At 49.6% G+C, this 21686-nt stretch overlaps 1 protein-coding gene across 3 annotated transcripts; it reads right to left on the bottom strand.

Annotated features, from left to right (window-relative positions):
- Positions 1 to 864: 864 nt before the first annotated feature.
- Positions 865 to 21078, bottom strand: sh2b1 (SH2B adaptor protein 1). Of its 3 annotated transcripts, XR_015036247.1 has the most exons (10): positions 19110 to 21035; positions 14479 to 14580; positions 9943 to 10034; positions 9563 to 9642; positions 8228 to 8371; positions 7034 to 7245; positions 5175 to 5349; positions 3493 to 3583; positions 1399 to 1518; positions 1254 to 1356 (listed from the first exon to the last, which is right to left on the bottom strand). XR_015036247.1 is itself a non-coding variant. In XM_085783329.1 (9 exons), exons 1-9 carry the CDS (start codon positions 20991 to 20993, stop codon positions 1497 to 1499), a joined length of 2802 nt encoding a protein of 933 aa, XP_085639455.1. In that variant the 5' UTR covers positions 20994 to 21036; the 3' UTR covers positions 1399 to 1496. The 3 variants fall into 3 exon arrangements, 2 of the variants coding, with proteins under 2 accessions (XP_085639454.1, XP_085639455.1); XM_085783329.1 differs by lacking the exon at positions 1254 to 1356 and having other exon boundaries at positions 19110 to 21036; XM_085783328.1 differs by lacking the exon at positions 3493 to 3583 and having other exon boundaries at positions 865 to 1518; positions 19110 to 21078.
- Between the last annotated feature and the right edge of the window lie 608 nt (positions 21079 to 21686).

Here is a 21686-nt window from a genome sequence, read left to right as displayed (position 1 = left end):
ATTAAAGGTAACGAACCTACTGCTATGACTATAGGGAGTATGGCAATGGGCCAATTTGCCAAAAATGTTGAACTATCCCTTTAAACACTGGTGAAACATGGAAGTGGTGGCGACTGAGAGAATCTGTAATCGAAGTGAATACTTGCTTTGATTTACGTCAAATTACAGTGTGAAACCCCTACATGGGTGGCGACGGTTGCCATGGCGCTGGGGTGTGACGTCATCTATCTACCTGCCATCGTAGCGTAACGTAGCTTAGCGTAGCGTAACGTAGCGTCGTCTCGGGGCGGGAACACCGTGAGGTATCGGGGGCTTCGTTGAGGCGTACCGACGAAAACAAAGCTTATCAGACTAGAATAGAACAATAATATAATAATAATTATAACAGAGAGAACAGTAAAGAACAGAAGTGTACCGCTACGTTAGTGTCGTAAAGCTGCTCTCACTCGTCTCTCCATCTGCTCGTATAGTGTTAGTACTTTTACTCCTCCTCTTCCTCTTCCTCCTCCACTGCAAAAACTCAACATCTTTCCAAGAATATTTGTCTTATTTCTTGTCAAAATGTCTCATTTCTAGTCAAAACTAAACTCTTTTCACTCAAAATAAGACTCATCACCTCAAAATTAACTTGTTTTTAGATCATTTTCACTTGTTTCAAGCAGATTTTCACTTGAAATAAGTAGAAACTTGCTCCACTATCAGATTTTTCTACTTATTTCAAGTGAAAATCAGCTTGAAAGACGTTAAAAAGTGTCTAAAAACAAGCTGCTTTTTAATGTGTTGAGTCTTATTTTAAGTAGAATGAGGTTTGTTTTGACTAGAAATGACATTTTGACTAGAAATAAGACAAATATTCTTGGTAAGATTTTGTGAGTTTTTGCAGTTTCCTCTTCTCTTCTCCTCCATCATCATCTCGCTAACAAAATAAAAATACTGGTTATGAATGGCTATGATGCTCGCCGCCTCATCCAATCTCACTTTCAGCTTTCACACTCACTCACACACACACTCCCTCCTCCTCCTCCTCCTCCTCCTCCTCCTCTTTCTCCTGCTCCTCCTCCTCCAGTCAGAAGAAGGAGTACTGGTTGTCGACGGCTCGTGGCGCTCTCGCTGCTCCTTCCCTCTCTTCTCCCTCCACAGCTTCCAGTTGGCGGAGAGGAGTGTCTCTGTCTCTCTCCTCCCAGTCCTCCACTGCTCCTCCTCCTCCTCCTCCTCCTCCTCCTCCTGCTCCTCCTCCTCCTCCTCCACTGGCGCCACTTCCTCCTGCTCCTGCTCCTCCCGTTCCTCCTCCTCCTCCTGCTGCTGCTGCTGCCATCGTCACCACAGTGGCTGCTCCTCTTTCTCCTCCTCTTTCTCCTCCTCCTGCTCCTCCTCCTCCTCCTCCCAGCTCAGTCTCACCTCCTCCTCCTCCTCCTCCTCCTCCTCCTCTCTCCTGCGGAGGAGTCGGGGGCGGCGGCCGGCCCGGCGGCAGCGGAGGGGGAGGAGGCTGAGGAGGGCTACGGGGTCTGCTGGTCAAGTCTGCAGGGAGGAGAACAAGACAGAGAGAGGAGGAGAAAGGAGAAGGAGAAGAAAGAAAGAAAGGAGGAGGAAAAAGGAGGGAAATGAGAGAAAAGTGTAAATAAAGGGAGGCAGAGGAGGAGGAGGAGGAGGAGGAGGAGGAGGAGGAGGAGGAGGAGGAGGAAATAAGTGTGAGAAGTGAAGTGAGAGCGAAGTCGGAGAAGAGGAGGTGGAGAGAAGGAGAGAACATGACAGTGAGAGGCCGTTAGGGGGAGGAGTCTGTTGTCATGGAGTCCATGGGAGTCATGGAGGCAGTCCAACACACACACACACACACACACACACACACACACACACACATAGACACCGCTTGCACCGACATTTAAAGGTAACGAACCTACTGCTAAGACTATAGGGATTATTATGGCAACGGGCCAATTTGACAAAATGTTGAACTATCCCTTTAAGAAAGATTAGTCGGATTTTCATTTGAAAATCTACACTCACCTTGCCAATTATGCAATTGAATCCGTTTTTGAAGGCCACCTTTATTTTGAATTATAAAACAGAAAGGTGAAATCCGGCGATCTGATTGGTTGTTAACGGCTACTATTCTAAAACCTTATCACAGCGTAGGCTATCACTCCGCCTCAGGCACGTATGACTGGTATGAATGAAGTTGTTGTCATCTATCCATGAAGTAGTGTAATTGACATGTTGAAGGTTTAAACTTTCACCTCCAGAGGGTTAACAATGGTAGAGGGGACTGAGCAGTGACAGAGGAAAAGACCAGCTGCAGAGTAGAGGCTGACACAGGAGTGTTTTTTCAATCCCGTCCCGTCCCGCTCCCGCAAAAAAATTCCCGTCCCGTCCCGGTCCCGTGACAAAGTCAAAAAAAAAGTCCTGTCCCGTTCAAATCCTGAATAAATCACTCCCGAACCCGGTCTGTTCCCGATTTTTTCTATGAACACAGTCATCAGGCCTAAACGATTGTGTTGACAGACACAGACCCCCCCCCCCCCCATCAGCGCACTGAAGGCTGAAGGACAGACAAAACAAGACGGTAGATGTGGCGTCAACACATCTACCGTCTTGTTTTGTTATTTCAATTAGTGATAATGAACGCCCTCCTCGTCCTTTCTCTCTCCCTCTCTCTCTTTTCTTTCTTTATTTTTTGCTTGTGAGCATCACCTGTTTAATGCGAGGTGGAGATTACGCCACCGCCGCATCAGCTGAGTCAGTCTGACTGAAAACGTTTCCCTACCGGTATGTTGATTTAGGTACACCGCTACGGAGCCAGGACAGTGATCACTGAGGGTGTGTAGCTGCATCAGTCCACACACTTAAAATTTTTGGACCGTTTTGAGCGCACCATCCGTAGCACTGCCTGGCTTGTGCTTCTTTGAATGTCGCGCTTTGACTCCCGGTCCCGTTCACTCCCGTTTACATTTTTTCCCGTCACATCCCGATCACGTGATTCAAAATAAATCGACTCCCGAATCACGAGAATCCCGATAAAATGTCAGCCTCTACTGCAGAGCTACTTGGAGCTAACGTCTGGACAGCTGGGACTAGGTTTTTACTGGATAATATGTATTTCTGGTTGAATAAAACTACATGAAATTGATTGCGTATCCCTCTTTCATATTGTCATTATTGGTAACTGTTTTATAAAAGCAATATATCACTCCAGTCCGTGGTCTATGCTCATTATACCACGGCTAAGGGGGGAAGAACAACGCCCCTTAGCCGTGGTATAATGAGCATAGACCACGGACTGGAGTGATATATTGCTTAAATAGTCGGTCTATGTTGTACAAACAAGGCCGGGGAGAGCAAAGATTAAATGTTGATGAACTGAGCCTCATTAAACACAAACCTACAAATACTATTTTTGCTTTTTAAATCAGATTTTATTTTTTATTTGTCATATTTTCTTAATTAAATGAATGTTTGTTCACACACACACGCGCAGCTGAGTCCGGTCTCACTTACACACAGTCAGAGATGGGGGTTGATGGAGAGTCAGGATGGCGCGTGGTGATGACATCACAGACTGTCGGCCGGCTGCCGGCTCGGTCCCGGCCTGCCCACGGAAACAACAGACAGACAGACAAACAACAACAACAACAACAACAACAACAACAACAACAGAGAGGTCAGAACAGATGAAACGGCTGCGGACGCTCGTCATGGAGGTGGGCGGAGCTTTAAACCGACCAATCACTGATCACTGACGATGACATCATGATGCTCAACCCGGAGATACATCACAGAGGAGGAGGAGGGGGGGGGGGGGGAAGAGAAAGGGAGAAAGGAGGAAGAGAGAACAGGAGAGAGGGGAAGGAAGAGGAGGAGAAGAGAAAATGAGAAAGAGGAGGAGGAAGAAGAGAAGAGGAGAAAGAGAAGAGGAGGAGGAGTAGAGAGGGGAAGGAAGAGGAGGGGGAGAAGAGGAGGAAGAGGAGGAAGAGAAGAGGAAGAGGAGGAAGAAGAGGAGGAGGAGAGAGGGGAAGGAAGAGGAGAAGAGGAGGAGAGAGGGGAATGAAGAGGAGGAGAAGAGGAGGAAGGTTTCAAGGAGAAAGAGGAGGAAAGAGAGGAACGAAGAGGAGGAGGAGAAAAGGAGGAGAGAGGGGATGGAAGAGGAGGAAGAAGAGAAAGAGGAGGAGAAAAGATGGGAAGGAAGATGAGAGAGGAGGAGGAGAGGAGGAAGAGAAAAAGAGAAATAGAGGAGGAGAGAGGGGAAGGAAGAAGAGGAGAGGAGGAAGAAGAGAAGAGAAAGAGGAGAATAGGAGAAAGGGGGGAGAGAAGGAGGAGGAAGGAAGAGAAGAAGGGAAAGAGGAGGAAGGAAGAGGAGGAAGAGAAAAGGAGAAGGGAGAGAAGAGGAGGAAGAGAAGGAGGAGAAGAAAGGGGAAGGAAGAGGAGGAGGAAGAGAAGATGAGAGAGAAGAAAGGAAGGAAGGAAGAGGAGGAAGAGAAAAGGAGAAAGGGGAGGAGAGAGGAAGAGAAGAGGAGAAGATGAGAGACAGGAAGAGGAGAAGGAGAAAGAGGAGAAAGAGGAGAAGAGGAGGAGGAGAATAGGAGAAAGGGGGGAGAGAAGGAGGAGGAAGAGAAAAGGAGAAAGAGGAGAAGAGAGGAGGAAGAGAAGAGGAAAAAGAGGAGTAGAGGAGGAAGAGAAAAGAAGGAGAATAGAAAAGGGAGAAGAGGAGGAAGAGAAGAGAAGAGAAGAGAAGAGAAGAGAAGAGAAGAGGGGAAGGAAAAGGAGAGAGGAGGAAGAGAAGAGGGGGAAGAGAAGAGAAGGAGGAGGAAATGAAGGGGGGAGGAGGAGGAGGTGCTGTGTCTGTAGCAGTAGCAGTTGAACCTTCATGTGAACAGACGGAGACAAAGACACAGAGACGACGTCCAACATGGTTTTTTTTCAGTTCCCCTCCTTCCTTCCTTCCTTCCCTCCCCTCCCCTCTTCCTTCCTCCTTCTTTCCTTCCTCCCTTCTTCACTCTCTCTCTCTGTGTGTTTAACGCTTCTTCTTCCTGTGTCAAGTGCTGTCATGTGTACTGTCTCTACCCTGTTTCTTTGTAGGCGTCTTTGGGTTACTGAAAAGCGCTATATAAATTAAATGAATTATTATTATTATTATTATTATTATTAGTATTATTATTATGTGCCGTCCAGGTGTCCCTCACCTGGCTGGCGGACGGCGGTGGCGCCCACGAAGCTGATGAGCGTGACGTCGGAGGCGCCGCCCGACTCCAGCGGGATGGGATGAACCCTGAAGTGCTCCAACATGTCGAAGATCGACTGGAACCAGAGGTGCTGCACTCGGCACTGACCGTCCTCGTTCAGGGACAGACGCAGGTGCTGAGGGAGGAAGAGGAAGGGGAGATTCATCATCATCATCATCATCATCATCATCATCATCATCATCAAAGAGAGACAAGGGCTGTGTTCGAAATCGCCCCCTATCACGGATGTAGTGCACTATATAGTGTGTTCGCCATTTTGTAGTGTTGTTCGAATTCTCCGCGATTAATGTCATCCACTATGTAGTGGATGACAAAACACCCACAATGCACCGCGAAATTGAGTGAACAAGCGATGTACACTACTTTCTACTCCCGTATCCCACAATGCAATGCGGTCGTGTTTTGCCAGAGAAGAAGAGGAAGCTAATTAGCATGTTAGCTACGATTTTTTTAGGCAATTTACCAAAAAAACTCCTCAGACATATTTGCCTTCGCTCCGTTTGCCTCGTCCGAGGAGCGGGAGTTGGGCAGCAGCATCCGAACATTAACAGGCAGCATTAAATCAATCTAATTAAGAAACTGTAGTAGAATATGTATTAAATACGATCTGACGAGCTAAGCTAATAGCCACAGAGCCGCTAACGGCTCACGGTCGGGACACACAACAGCAGTTTACCAAACCAAACTTCCGATTTTTCTACAGTTTATTGTCCGAGTAACACAACCACACAGAATCACATCATAAAATGTTCCCGCAAGTGTCCGGTTTTTCTTATTTTATTTTTTATGTGTCCGGTTTGTTTCATACGTCCATGGTTTGTTTACATGATTCTCGGCGCGTCTGCTTCCGTCACAGCAACACCTGGCGCATCAGCTGACGCAACCACGTCCAGAAAATTACCGTCTAGTGTCCGAATTCTCCTCCCGTCGTTCCCTACATCGTGTACATGATGTAGTCCACTATATCATATACATGATGTAGTGGATAGGGAGTGAGTGAGTGAGTAGATGATTTCGAACACAGCCAAGGAGGCTATAATCTAATCTAAATCTTTAAAAAACATTAAGGGGATAGTTCAACATTTTGGCAAATTGGTCCATTGCCATAATCCCTATAGTCATAGCAGTAGGTTCGTTACCTTTAATTGTCGGTGCAAGCTGTTTTTAGAACGGCGGAGCAGAGCCGTGAGCTGCTCAGAGCTACGCTACGGAGGCTCATTATGGGATTTCTTGGTTTCTAACTCATCAAACTTATCAAATACACAATCCAACAACTCCACAACGCTCTGGTGGACAAGTTGTGAGCTGCACATTCACCACGCTATGAGATAATAACACAACGTTACCACACAGAGTTGTTTTAGAGGGAAATACAGAGACTGTTGATGAAAAACTGTCCCTGAAGGCAACGTGCATCAGTGGTTTTACATGAATTTCCCTCTAAAACAACTCTGTGTGGTAACGTTGTGTTATTATCTCATAGCGTGGTGAATGTGCAGCTCACAACTTGTCCACGACAGCATTTTTGAGTTGTTGGGCTGTGTATTTGATGAGTTTTGCCTCCGTAGCGTAGCTCTGAGCAGCTCACGGCTCTGCTCCACCTAAAATAGCTTGCACCGACAATTAAAGGTAACGAACCTACTGCTATGACTATAGGGTTTATGGCAATGGCAATTGAACTATCCCTTTAAAAAGAGGTACAAACAATTATTTCTAAATATGTTTATCAATTCAGGAAGAGTCGCCTCAATCATTTGTCATGGAATTATTAGAATTCCTGGAGTTCTGCTTCGACTCACCTTGGCTTTTCCCTGGAAGTTGAAGGTGAGGACGTATTCTCCGCGCCGCGTCTCGCTCTGACGAACCAGGAAGACGCCGTGGCTCGCCGGGCCTCCGGCCAGCACCAGCTGAGCGGCTTTGAGTCGCGACAAGGTGCCGTGGAACCACTGGCACTCGCTGAGCGGATGCTCCACGGCCTCGGCCGCCGTCACGTCGGAGAACAAGAAGGAGCCTGCGGGGGCGACGGGGGAGGAGGGGGGGGGGACAACATAATTGTACATAATACAACTACGTATTACATTTTGTGCAATGTCTACAGTAATTTTTGGACTATAAACCGCTACTTTTTTCACACGCTTTGCACGACTTGTGACTTGTTACAGTGACTCTCTGTCTTCACCTGGCGTCTCACGGCTGAAAACCAAACGCGCTCTGTAACCCGTAATCTTTTGTTAATGACGGTTAAGACTACACAAACACACACGTCGTAACATCGTATATGTTATGTAACGTTATCCACCGCTCCATTTATTGATTTTTCACCGGCTTTGTTGTAAACAAATGCACATGGAGAGGAGCATAACCAGAACAGAGGAAAAGCGAGTGGACTGTCACAGTTCCTTACTGTCTTTCTGTGTAAATATCTCATGTTACAACATGAAAACCTGCCGCTTATATTCAAGTGCGGCCTATATATGTATTTTATTTTAAAATTTAGCTGGTGCGGCTGATACTCAGGTGTGTTCTATAGTCAGAAAGTTACGGTACACACTTGTGCTTGTGCAACTGGGTGTAATGGGCATCGTGCAGTACAACCTGGTACCTATTACCACTTCAGCACTTGTCACTTTAACCCAGCACTTATGCACTTTATCTCCCAGAACAAAACTCAAATGGTCCAACTACCTGTGGAATGTGTTTGTCAATATGTTCTTCACTGTCATAGTTGACTTTTTGTGTTGTCTACTTTTTTATTATTATAATATTATGTGTAATGTGTACTGCTGTTGAACTGTTTTTATGTTAATGGGACAGCGGACGGAAATTAGCATCTTGCTATAATCCGGCACATTTACATGTTATGTCCATTAATGTGACTGTCCCGTTCAAATAAATAAATAAGGTAAAGTAAAGTAAAGTGAGCAGCAGGAGGAGAAGGAGCTGCTCCGACGCCGCCGGTTCGTTTCCACAGCGTTCCTCCGGGCGGCTCTTACCTGTGGCGTCCGGCGTCTCAGCAAAAGGCGTTCCCAGACCGGCTCCGCCTCGGCCGTCCGGTTCGTCGACAGGAGCGCGAGGCGGGAGCTCCGGGGGCAGGGGGTCCATCAGAGGGGAGGAGCCTCCGATGCCGCCGTAACACACTGACACAACACACAGTTGACTGTTACTGGTACTAATATATTAATACATCAATACATTAAAGGGATAGTAGCATTTTTTTAAAGTGGGGTTGTGTGATCTACAAATAGCCCCTAAGTACTTTAATTGCAGTAGAAGACTCTCTGCACTCCTCCCGTTAGCAACGCCAGCCCATAATAGCCCTGCCCAGAGATTTACAACATACAGTGTTGTGAACAGACCCAAAGAAACGGCCTATTTTCACGGCCTAAAAGAGGTTTTACCTGAAAATAAAATACACAGTTCCATTGTTCACTATAATATAATTTTTTTCCAGCCCTTCAAAGTGCAGGAAAAACACAGTTTTTATTTGGACCTAACCAACTGCTGATCGGTGGGCGCTAACCCTGGGCGGAGGGATACGTGAGTTGGTTAGGTCCAAATAAAAACTGTGTTTTTCCTGCACTTTGAAGGGCTGGAAAAAAATTATATTAAAGTGAACAATGGAACTGTGTATTTTATTTTCAGGTAAAACCTCTTTTAGGCCGTGAAAATAGGCCGTTTCTTTGGGTCTGTTCACAACACTGTATGTTGTAAATCTCTGGGCAGGGCTATTATGGGCTGGCGTTGCTAACGGGAGGAGTGCAGAGAGTCTTCTACTGCAATTAAAGTACTTAGGGGCTATTTGTAGATCATACAACCCCACTTTAAAAAAAATGCTACTATCCCTTTAATACATTAATTAAAGCCCCTGTACGGAGCTTTTAACTGGATACGCAAAAGTCTCTGGTTTCTGCTGATGTGTCTCTGTTTCCTACAACAGCTAATGAGTCCATCAGTGTGAAGATACGCTATTTCTAAGTCGTCTAATTCTAGACCTCTGGAAGGCATGGTCGGGTCGGACCACTGACCAAACCATACCAATAGATACATTACTACGCACGCTGCAGATAGCTGCTAAAAAAAAAAAAAAAAAAAGCAAGTCCCGTCTTCTTTCCGACGTTTCCAAAACAAATCTACACGCGCCGGCCAGACAAATGTCTTCATGACAGTGGGAAATGCAGTCTTCATTCCTGCAAAACACCACCGCTTTTCGTCCACAGGGGGCCGCCAAAATCAACACTAAATGAAAAGTCTGTACAGGGGCTTTAATAATCGAATAGATCACCAAAAGCATGTGGTTAATTATCTATCTCACACACACAGAAACACACCTTGTGACAGACGGTCGACAATGTCAGGAGTTCCACTGATGTCCAACGGGCCACACACACCTTCAGCATCTTCCTGTTCACTGTGGAGGGAGAGGACATACAGATACAGATCACAGTTTGTTTTTTGTACACCATGAACTCTTAACTCTGTGTAGAATAACACAAACTGAAACACAAATCTTTGCTGAAATGCTTTTAAAGCAACAGGTTTTATTATTTTAAAACAAAAAGTGCAGAGACCTTCCAGCAGCATTTCTGAAATCGGTTATCGGTGGAGAGTATCGACTGATTTTATTGGCCATTCCCGTTAATTGGTCAATCCCCAACACACACACACACACACCCATTATGCCATTAAGCCCCGCCCCCCCGGTGTTTACCTGAGACAGATGCCGTTCCTGATGTCGCTCAGCCAGGCTCTCATCTGAACGGCGTCTCGCGTCTCGATCACGTACTGAGCCGAGCTGTCCAGCTGGAAGAGGAAGAGGAGGAGAGAGTTCAGAAATATTCAACCTTTTACTTCATTAACTCTTTGACTGCCAAAGACGAGTTATCTCGTCTTAGCGAATCCAAGCATAGTCTGCCAAAGACGAGATAACTCGTCTTAGCGTTTTTTTAATGGCAACGCCATGTTGAATGTCTTGCCCTACTCCTCTGTGAAGATCAGACTTGTATCATCAAAATAAAGTGCAGAAAAACACATTTGGATTGAGAGATATAAAAACTATAGCGTGTTTTTCCCCCCTCACGGAGCGGAGCGGGTGTCTGACTGCAGCGGCGCCGCTCCGTGACACTCTGGCCGCCGGTGAGAGCTTAGGGGGCGGCGGCGGGGCTCATGGCGGCTCGTCGAAGCTCCGTGCAGCTCCGTGATACAAAGCACAAACGTTAGTAACAACAACCCCGTTGATCGCTCGTCGTTAGTCATCAAGAGCGTTTAGAAAGTCGCCAGATTTTGCGAGAAATCACTCAGATAGCAGCTTGAAAATCCCCGATCTAGTGTGGATGAGGAACGGACGGCGCCGGCGAACGTGACGAGGAGAGCTAAAGGTGGTGGGAGTGTCTGTTGTGAGCTACAGAGACTGTCTGTGGCTGAGTTCAGGGGGCGTCAGCCAGAGCTGCTGTGTGTGTGTGTGTGTAGATGTGTGTGTGAGACAGAGAGAGTGAGTGAGACCGCTGCCTGCTGACCAGAGGAAGCTGGATCTGATCTAAAGCGCCGTGTTTCGGCTACAAAAACCTGTCGAACTGATCCGCGCACACACACACACACACACACACACACACACACACACACACACACACGCACGCACACACACACGCACACGTATGCACACGCACACGTCACGTACGCACACACACTAAAAAAAAGGAAAGAAAAAGTTGTAACTCAAAGAAAAGAAGGAAAAAGGCTGCAGTAGTGTGTGTCAGTAGCTAAATATTTTGTCTATTGTCATCAAAAGTCATTTGTCAGTGTTGATTTAGTTGTTGTTTACAAGAGAACAACTGTACAGATGTTGAGGCATCACTAAAGCAAAATATAAAGGAGCCAATTGTACTGGTTCACCTGAAAATGACAGCCGACACAAAAACCTCTTTTTCTCAAGATTTTGGTGCCAAAATGGCATTTTGGGCTAAATTAACCTATATTCAACCGCCAATTTCACAAGACTGGAACAAGATAGAAACAAACTGTTTTTTTTTCTGGAAACTAGAGACCCTCATCTTTCCTTTGATGGGTTGAATGTGTATGTAGTAACAGTACATAATATATGGTGGGTCTACGGAAATCAGTCAAAAAGCTGGAAAATGCCTGGCAAGCTGGAGGAAGCTGCTGTGAGAATGGCTGGCAGTCAAAGAGTTAAGTAGAAACAGAGTATACTATATCTGTATACTACCTACTGCTGTGACATGTTATGTCAAAATGTCATAAGTAAAAGAATGTTATGTCAAAATGTAAAAGCAAAAGAAAAGAAAAGATCACGATAAAGATTTTTATTCTGTGGGTAATGGGGGCGGGACTAGATAAGCTTTTGCTTCTCCTGCTTTCCCTTTCGGCCATGTGTATGTATTACTTGAACTAAGATGAAGTGTGATGATGATGATTTAATTGACATGCCCAAAATAAACAAATTGAGAGTAACGGTGCGTTCACACTGAAAGCGTCAGCAGAGTCTCTCAACGCTCTGTTCACCGCCATCTCACCACCAGCCAGCTCTAGCGGCCAAAGGGGCGGGACTTTCAAGCAGCGTGGAAGACGTGTCCACTCTCAATTGACCCTTTGTTGGCCTTCTGATTGGTCTGCTGATCCACCAATCAGAGCGCTTCTCCCCATGTCACATGTTGCACAACATTCTAAGGTTGGACAACCCTGGAATGAAACCCTATGAAACAAGATAGGTAGACAGCAATTTTTTTGGCAAAAACTACTTTATAATTTTTCAATATGGTTAAAATGTGCCTGGGGTTCCTGCAATAGCAACTCACGATATCTGGAACGTATTGGAGTCATTTTTATCCCATTCCCCAAACCTAAGACATCAATAAACATGTAGGCTACTGTATACATATTACTTTAACCTTCTGTTATGTATTTAGTTGAGCTTAATAATAGGGTTTGGGGGTGGTCCACTAGGGGGAGCTATAGGCATAGGTCAGGGGTTTATTGCATAGGTTTGTTTGTTGTTGTTGTGCAGTCCTCATGAGAAGTGAGCCTGTTTTTCCCTGGCTGTACTGAAGTGCTATTGAAGCTCATTAATTCTCCAGTCCACTCTCTGGTCGTGTTCATAGACAGAGAAGATCTAATACCTTCATAATTATCTAGCAAACGTAACATTACCGCCACTAATGTCTTTTGAACTTTGTGAAGTTTTACGAGGAGAAACGGGAGATCGGCGGAGATTAAGCGTTAGCTTGTAGCTAACGTTAGCTAGCGTCGTTAGCTACTAGCTAGTGAGTGACCAAAACAATGATTTTTCCCCATTTTTCGGAAAAGTCAGGTAATGCCCGTTCAATCGCTATTGAGCCACGTCTGTCCTCTATCATGGACACTATTTTTCTGATGTATAAGTTAATTCAAATTTTCCTTACAAGCAATTTAAATCTGCCTAATTTTCAATGGTTTCCAATGGGAGTTAACCCTTCCGTGACCATTGTTTGTCCAACCTAGCAACAGTAACCGTGGGGGGCGGGGCCTTGACAAAGGGTCAATTCTGCTCCTCGTTTACATAAAGTTCAACTTCTCTCAACTTCTATTTGATGCTCTCAACGCGACGTGCTGCTGCCGATGCCCGTTGACGCCAGCCTCCAAGTTTCAGCAGCAGAAGCCGACGTTGGCACGATGGATACGAGCCGGACTACGGACGGCTCCAGGATGAGCTGCACTGCTATTCAGCGTTTCTAATAAACCGTTTGTTTGAGTGAATCCGTCCTCTCGAGCTGAAGAACATCAAATATTTACCGGACAGAAATAGTTTCACACTCGACTCAGAGAGCAGCAAGAGAACGGCCCCTGGTTCTGTCTCTCAGGGTGTATTCACACCAGGAAAGTCCGATAGTTCACTTGCTTTGGTGCGGACTAAATTTTTTTTTCAACTTGGTGCGGTTTGTATTCACATTGCATTTTTTCATAAGCGGATCAACTTTGTAAACAGAATCACATGTGTCCCACAGTCGCTCAATCACTGGATAAAAATTATCAGCGAGATCTTCCACGAAAAGTAGCTACACAATGGAGGTCATGAATGCGTTTCTTGCTGCCCTTATCCAGTTGCACCTGTCCTGTGCTTGGAGGCTATGTGGCCATTATGCAGCCGTCCCCGTGAAGGATGGTCAGACAACAAACACACACGTCTGCATGTGCGTCTGAAGGATGGTGCGCTAAAAAAAAGAAAAAAAAGGATGGCACAGCAAAAAACAAACAAAAAACATAATCATTCTCTCAGATGCCGCGTTGCCGATCGGCATAACCCTAGTCACATTTATTTCTGTTAACGGTTATTAATCGGATAACGACTTTCTGTTATCAGTTAAATAATATATAAAGAATGTGTAAACCTTAACGGCGACGGGTGCGTCCTCTCCAGCATCTGATAAATGTTTTCCACTGACCAGATATCAAGGAGGCAGCGTACGTGTCTGTCTGTGCTCCATGTTGACCCACGGCTCATTGTTGATCGTTTCTACATTTTTCTAACAACAACGGAAGCCTGTTGAATCCAAAAAGGCGCCTGGATTTTGCATTTGGTTCGGGAAAGGTTCGGTTTGCATTCACACTGGACGCGAATCGCACCGGGGTTCGTTAAGGACTCTGGTGCGATTCGACCAAACAAGTGAACTGAGTCCCAGCTGCAGAGGTGGTCTCGGTCCACTTGTTTGGTCCGCACCAGAGTCCGGTAGTTTGTATTCACACCTCCCCAAAAAGTCCGCACCAGAGGAAAAGTCTGTTTCAAGCGGACCAAACGAGCCTGGTGTGAATACGCCCATAGTCTCAGTCCTTTTTCACTCTCATTATCGGCCGCTGATATAGAGAATGTGAAGTTACGTCACGTCGTGGGACGTTGGGCGCCATCTTTGGAGGATCGCAGATGTAAACACTTGCTCGTCTCCCTAAAAAAAGTTAGCCAAAGTCGCTTAAAAGTAATCATGATGGGTACAGTTGCTGCGTAAAAAAATGCCACAGTAGTATATGCACTAATACCAAAAACGAGATAGTTCACGATGTCTGGATAAGTCAGTGGAGGGAGTAAATCTGGGTCTTGAATCCAGTCCCCACTCTCTGTTTACGTTTGCGTTCCTCCAAAGATGGCGCCGACGTCCCACAACGTAAAGCGGCGTTGACGTCAGCTTCACATTCTCTATAAACAGCGACGCTGTGATGTCACAGCAGTGTGACCTCTGACCCCAGGCGAAGCGGCGGTTACCTGCAGCAGGAAGGTGTTCTCCTTGTCGGGGACCTCCAGCGCCGTGGTGCTCCTCACGTCCACGATGGAGCAGCAGGGGACGGTCAGACGCGGCTTCGACGACTGCAAAACAAATCAGCAACTTTACAGATCAACGCTCCGTTATCAATACAGAGAAGGAAACACCCTGACTGGTCCTTCTAACGAGTAGGCTTGGGCGCTATCCAAATTTTGATACCTTCAAACTTCCTCCACATTTTACCGCGGTATACGGTATTACCGTGACTAATTGACCTCTGGCTAAGCCCTGCCCCCTCCACTCACTCGGACAAACAGTCAACATTCGGAGACATTTCACAGGAGGCAGTTGATGATTTTTGGAGACAGAAAGATTAAATATCATCTCGAAGTCACCAAAACTAAACTTAGCTTTACTGCTATGGCTGTCGGTTCCCGGGAAACGCCGATAGCGACGGGCTAATTTCTGTTATGGAGTTTTACATTATATGTTCGCATTAAGCTAGCAGACTTTATGCTTAGTTGTGATACTGGCTAACATCTAAACATCTCTGACAATATGTTGCCTCAAATACGTTGTTGACTTAACTTAGAACAGATGTAGACATCCTTGTTAATTTTATCCATGTTTAGTTGGACACTTCTCTCGGTTGAAATGTGGCTTGGGAAAAGGTAAAAAAAAAACCACCCCGTGGCCCTGCCTCTCGGGATACCTAGTGTCGGAGTTGCATGTACCCCATGCACACCGTTTGACCATTTTAAACTTATTATGTCAAGAAAAAACATATAAAAATGAATGAAAACTGACTAACTGCAATGCATTTCAATGGAGGTGGAAGCAGAGAATGTCCGAGTGTATGGGCTAGCTATGCGCACTGTGATTGGCTCATCGCGTTTGGGGGCGTGGCTTAGCCATAGGTCAATTAAAAATGATGACGTAAGCCTCAAGTGGCATTACCAAACTGTTGGCTTGTGTCTTCACCGTTCAGAAACTGAATACTAGGGCTGCCCCCAAATAGTCGACCAAGCACTGGTCGACCAAAAAAAACATTAGCAGACCAAAATCTCATTGGTTGATTGGTCGCAGGAAAAAAACAAAAAACATTTGGAGCCTTTTCTTGTCAAAATTAAGTCAAAATCAATATGACTGAACTGTATAAGAAAGGCTATAGAGCTTTTAATTTGAAGGGCCAGATACAGGAAATTGTGACACGCACTTGCTGTCAGTTTTCAGTTTTTTTTTTTTACACGGCACGGCAGGTCCAGTAAATATCAATATTTCGATATATCGATTTTTTTTCAAATAATAAATCATGTCCATCCATCCATTGTCCGCCGCATTATCCGGAGTCGGGTCGCAGGGGCAGCAGTCGGAGCAGGGATCCCAAGACTTCCCTCTCCCCGGACACTTCCTCCAGCTCTTCCGGGGGGACCCCAAGGCATTCCCAGGCCAGCCGAGTGCGTGTCCTGGGTCTTCCTCGGGGCCTCCTCCCGGTGGGACATGCCCGGAACACCTCACGAGGGAGGCATCCAGGGGGCATCCGATACAGATGCCCGAGCCACCTCAGCTGGCTCCTCTCGATGTGGAGGAGCAGCGGCTCTACTCCGAGCTCCTCCCGGGCGACAGAGCTCCTCACCCTATCTCTAAGGGAGTGCCCCGCCACCCTGTGGAGGAAACTCATTTCGGCCGCTTGTATCCGGGATCCCGTTCTTTCGGTCATGACCCAGAGTTCATGACCATAGGTGAGGGTGGGAACGTAGATCGACCGGTAAATCGAGAGCTTTGCCTTTCGGCTCAGCTCCTTCTTCACCACGACGGACCGATACAATGACCGCATTACTGTGGCCGGTGCACCGATCTGCCTGTCGATCTCGCGCTAAATTCTCCCCTCACTCGTGAACAAGACCCCAAGATACTTCAACTCCTCCACCTGAGGCAGGAACTCTCCCCCGACCTGGAGGGTGCAAGCCACATTTTTCCGGTCGAGAACCATGGCCTTGGACTTAGAGGTGCTGATTCTCATCCCAGCTGCAAACCGCCCCAGTGCATGCTGAAGGTACTGGCTCGAGGGAGCCAACAAGACCACATCATCTGCAAAAAGCAGAGATGAAATCAATTGGCTCCCGAACCGTACCCCCTCCGGCCCTTGGCTGCGCCTAGAAATTCTGTCCATAAAAATAATGAACAGAACCGGTGACAAAGGGCAGCCCTACCGGAGTCCAACACGCACCGGGAACAGGTCTGACTTATTGGCGGCAATGTGAACCAAGCTCCTGCTCCGGTCATACAGGGACCGTACAGCCCTCAGCAGAGGGCCTCCGACCCCATACTCTGTTGGCACCTCCCACAGGATGCCACGTGTGACACGGTCTAAAGCCTTCTCCAAGTCCACAAAACACATGTGGACTGGTTGGGCAAACTCCCATGCGCCCTCGAGCACCCTGCGGAGGGTGTAGAGCTGGTCCAGTGTTCCACGGCCAGGACGAAAACCGCATTGTTCCTCCTGAATCCGAGGTTCGACTATCGGCCGAATTCTCCTCTCCAGCACCCTGGAATAGACTTTCCCCGGGAGGCTGAGGAGTGTGATCCCCCGGTAGTTGGAACACACCCTCCGGTCCCCCTTCTTGAAGAGAGGGACCACCACCCCGGTCTGCCAGTCCAGAGGCACTGTCCCCGACTGCCACGCGATGCTGCAGAGGCGTGTCAGCCACGACAGCCCCACAACATCCAGAGACTTGAGGTACTCAGGGCGGATCTCATCCACCCCCGGTGCCTTGCCACTGAGGAGCTTCCGGACTACCTCAGTGACTTCAGCTTGGGTGATGAATGACTCAACCTCTGAATCCTCAGCCTCTGCTTCCTCGACGGAAGGCGTGTCAGTGGGATTGAGGAGATCCTCAAAGTATTCCTTCCACCGCCCGACGATATCCCCAGTCGAGGTCAACAGCTCCCCTCCTCCACTGTAAACAGTGTTGGCGGAGCACTGCTTCCCCCTCCTGAGGCGCCGGATGGTTTGCCAGAATTTCCTCGAGGCCGACCGGTAGTCCTCCTCCATGGCCTCCCCAAACTTTTCCCAGACCCGAGTTTTTGCTTCCGCGACCGCCCGAGCTGCCGTCCGCTTGGCCTGCCGGTACCCGTCGGCTGCCTCCCCCAAGCTAGCCAGGCTCGGTAGGACTCCTTCAGCTTGACGGCATCCCTTACTTCCGGTGTCCACCACCGGGTTCGGGGATTGCCACCGCGACAGGCACCGGAGATCTTACGGCCACAGCTCCGGACGGCCGCGTCAACAATGGAAGTGGAGAACATGGTCCATTCGGACTCAATGTCTCCGGCCTCCCTCAGAATCCGGTCAAAGCTCTCCCGGAGGTGGGAGTTGAAGACCTCCCTGACAGGGGATTCTACCAGACGTTCCCAGCAGACCCTCACGATACGCTTGGGTCTTCCAGGTCTGACCAGCTTCCTCCCCTGCCAGCGGATCCAACTCACCACCAGGTGGTGATCAGTTGACAGCTCAGCCCCTCTCTTCACCCGAGTGTCCAAGACATACGGCCGGAGGTCAGATGACACGACTACAAAGTCGATCATTGACCTCCGGCCTAGGGTGTCCTGGTGCTACGTGCACTGATGGACACCCTTATGCTCTAACATGGTGTTCGTTATGGACAGACAGACTTTCCAGCACCCCTCCCAGGGCCTCCAGGAAGGCCGGGTACTCTGCACTGCCGTTCGGCCCGTAGGCCGAGACAACAGTGAGAGACCTATCCCCGACCCGAAGGCGCAGGGAAGCGACCCTCTCGTTAAGTGGGGAGAACTCCAACACATGGCAGCTGAGCTGGGGGGCTATGAGCAAGCCCACACCAGCTCGTCGCCTCTCACCATGGGCAACTCCAGAGTGGAAGAGAGTTCAACCTCTCTCAAGGAGTTGGGTACCGGAGCCCAAACTGTGCGTGGAGGTGAGCCCGACTATCTCTAGCCGATACCTCTCAACCTCCCGCACGAGCTCAGGCTCTTTCCCCCCCAGCGAGGTGACATTCCATGTCCCTAAAGCCAGAGTCGTTGTCCGGGGATTGGGTCGCCGGGGCCCCCGCCCACGGCTGCCACCCAAATCACACAGCACCGGCCCCTTCTGAAACCAGTATCTAATAAATCATGTTTCAGACGTAAATCCAGTACAACTTCCGCACCTCTGCTCAGCGAGGTGTCACTGTACTGCTACCTCAGACAGTGTGTTATTCATGTAAATATGTTGTTGTAACCTGCGCTTGTATAGTTACAATAAAATGGCATGGATAATTTGAATTACATTGTTTTGACTCGGTTTGCCCCATGAATTATCACTATCATCTGATGTACATACAACTCGGATTTTAAGATGCATAACGCCTGCAATATATCGCAAAATTTGGATACCGCAATATCATATCGTATCGTGACTCAAGTATCGTGAGGTCCTTGGCAATGCCCACCCCTATCTCCTATGTAAGTGCATTGCATTTTTTCATGACGGTATTGAAACTGATACCGTTACTATTTTTCAACACCTGCAGTATACCGTAATACTACCCCAAGCCTACTAACGAGAGACTGGACCTCCTCGCCGCTCCGACGCCCGTTGGCTCGGTGAAACACTTACTTTGGGAGGAATGAAGAATTCCAGGTAGTATTCCTCTCCTCGCTCGCCGCCGTCTCTGTCCCGCTCTCTGAGCACCAGGCGACATTTATGCCAGCGACCTCCTCTCCAGGGAACGTTCCCGCCGCCGGCCAGAGGCAGCGGCGCCGGACCCGTCTGAGCCGCCGCCGCGGACTGAGCCGATGCGGCGGCGTTGTTGTTGTCCGTCCCGTGGTGCAGCAGCCCGAAGGAGAAGCCGGAGAAGCCGTGGCCGCTGCTCAGCTCGTCGTTGGAGGAGCTGACGCTGACTCCTCCCTCCCTCACCAGCCGGCCGACCTTCCGCGGCGGTCCCATGGCGGCGGCCGCGGCGGCGCTGCTCGGCGGCAGCGTGGAGGAGCCGGCGGCGGCGTTGGGCGTGAGGACGGGAGGAGGCGATCGCGACAGTCTGAGCTTCTCCAGGCGATGGCTCCACTTCTCCTTCTCGCCGCCCTCGCCGTTGCTACGGCGGCGGTCGCCGTGGCGCGCGGCCTCGGACAGTGACAGCGAGGTGGCGCTGCTGGAGGACGAGGGCGGCAGCGAGGAGGAGGATGAGTGCGGCAGCGAGAGCGGCATCGACAGCGACACGGGCATGGAGGAGGAGGTGGGCGTGGGCGGCTGCGTGCCAGAGTTCCTCTTGTTGTTGTTGGAGCCGGCGGTCGCCACGGTGCCGGTGGCGGCGTCGTGCACGCCCATCGTGTAGCTGTAGCTGGACGGCAGCGCGCTCTGAGCCGCCGCGTCACTCGACGAGCTCCGCCAGTGCAGGATGCCGCGCACGCTGCCTCGCACGCTGCGCCCAACGCTGCGCAGCGAGAAGCGCTTCTTCAGTTTGTTTTTGGAGGAGGAGTTGGGCGTGCTGTTGCCGCCTTTGGAGTCGGGCGGCGGCGTGACGGCTGTCTGAGCAGCGGCGGCGGCGTCGGGGTCGGCGTACACCTCCGTGGACTCCTCCCCTTCCCCTTCCCGCTCCTCCGGCTCCACGTCCTCGCCGACGGACGACGCTCCGAGCCAGCTGTCCTCCTCTTCCTCCACCGGCGCTTCCCCGTTCCCCGGGGTCAACGCCATTGCCATCGGTCCTCTGTCCTCGCGGCGCCCGTTGTTGTTGTTCCCGCCGCCCACCGAGGAGCAGCAGGACGACGAGGACGACGGCGGGAGGACGTGGCCGTGGGCGTACGAGTCTTGAAACCGGTCGCCGCCGCCGCGGTTCTCCAGCACCAGGCGTGTCGGCGCAGGCTTGGATAAAGTCCGTGGCGTCGTCGTGTTGTTGGTTGCGTTGGGGAGACACGGGAGAACCGCGCCCATCGCCGTCATCGCCGTCGCCGACAGAGGCGAGACCGCTTCCTCCTCGAGCGAGGAGGTGGCGTCCGACTGCGGCGGCGGCCAGCTCGCCAGCTCGTCCCCGTCCCTCGGCAGCGGCGGCGGCGCCCCCTCCAGCTCCAGCTCGCTCTGGAAGTGGCGGACGAAGCGGTCGGTGAAGCGCCGGCAGAAGGCGGCGGCCGAGTCCGGCGAGTAGCTGGGGTTCTCCTGCAGGAACGCCCGGAAGTGGCGGGCGAAGTCGCCGGCCGCGACGCGCGCGTGGAGCTCGCAGAACTCGGTCCAGCTCAGGCACGGCGAGGGCGACGGCGTCGGCGTGTCGGAGAGCGAGGACGACGGGTGGTGAGGCGGCGGCGGCTGCTGCAGCGGCGGTAGCGGCGGCGGCAGCGGCGACGAGGAGCTCACCAGGGGCGGGAGAGGCGGGGGCCGGGGGGTAGAGGACAGGGGCAGGGGCAGCAGAGAGGGCGAGGGCGGAGAGGGCGACGGCGAGGGCGAGGGAGGCAGAGGGGAGGAGGAGTTGGTCGCCCGTGGGCTCGGCGGCGTCAACAGAGAGCCGTTCATCCTCCCGATTGATTGGTCGGAGGAGGAGGAGGCGTCGGTCAGATCAGATCAGATCACTTCAAACATACACAAACGGCTGGGGGGGCAAACGGGCGGGTGGGGGGAGGGGCGGGGGGGCGGGGGCAAACACAGCACATTGGTCTAATAGTTTACAACTGAGTGTGAGCCGAAGAGTCGCGTTCAACCCCATCCAAACGGAAACGCAGAGGAGAGAAGACGACGACGACGACGACAGCAGCAACGACGACGATGATGCAGCAGACCCATGGGGCGTCAGCTGTCCGCTACATTATTTTACTATAAACGACTTATTTATTTATTTATTTATTTATTTAAACAACAACGACCGCGTTTTCATTCAACAGCGAAGAAGATGAAGAAACACGGGGGATTCAGCCGGCGAATGGGAGGAGGAGAGAGGAGAGCGGTTTCTTCACGAGGTCGACTCCTTCTTCACCGTCTGTCACTGATCCAGAGAAACGAGGACACATCCTGGAGAGGAAAACACAAAACAATATGATCAGGTTCTAATAAACCAGACATTTTGTCATTGATTATTTAAACGATTAATCAATTCGTTGTTTGGTAGGGGTGTGCCAAATAATCGATTCACATAAGAATCGCAATTCTCATTTAATACAATTCAGAATCGATATAAAACGTCCCAAAATCGATTGTAAAAAATTAAAAAAA

This window comes from Trachurus japonicus, chromosome 8 (assembly GCF_045865225.1).
Source record: "Trachurus japonicus isolate A0001 chromosome 8, Traja_1.0".
NCBI lineage: Eukaryota > Metazoa > Chordata > Actinopteri > Carangiformes > Carangidae > Trachurus > Trachurus japonicus.
The sequence above is the reverse complement of the archived record's forward strand: the minus strand, read 5'-3'. Positions and strand labels throughout refer to the sequence as shown.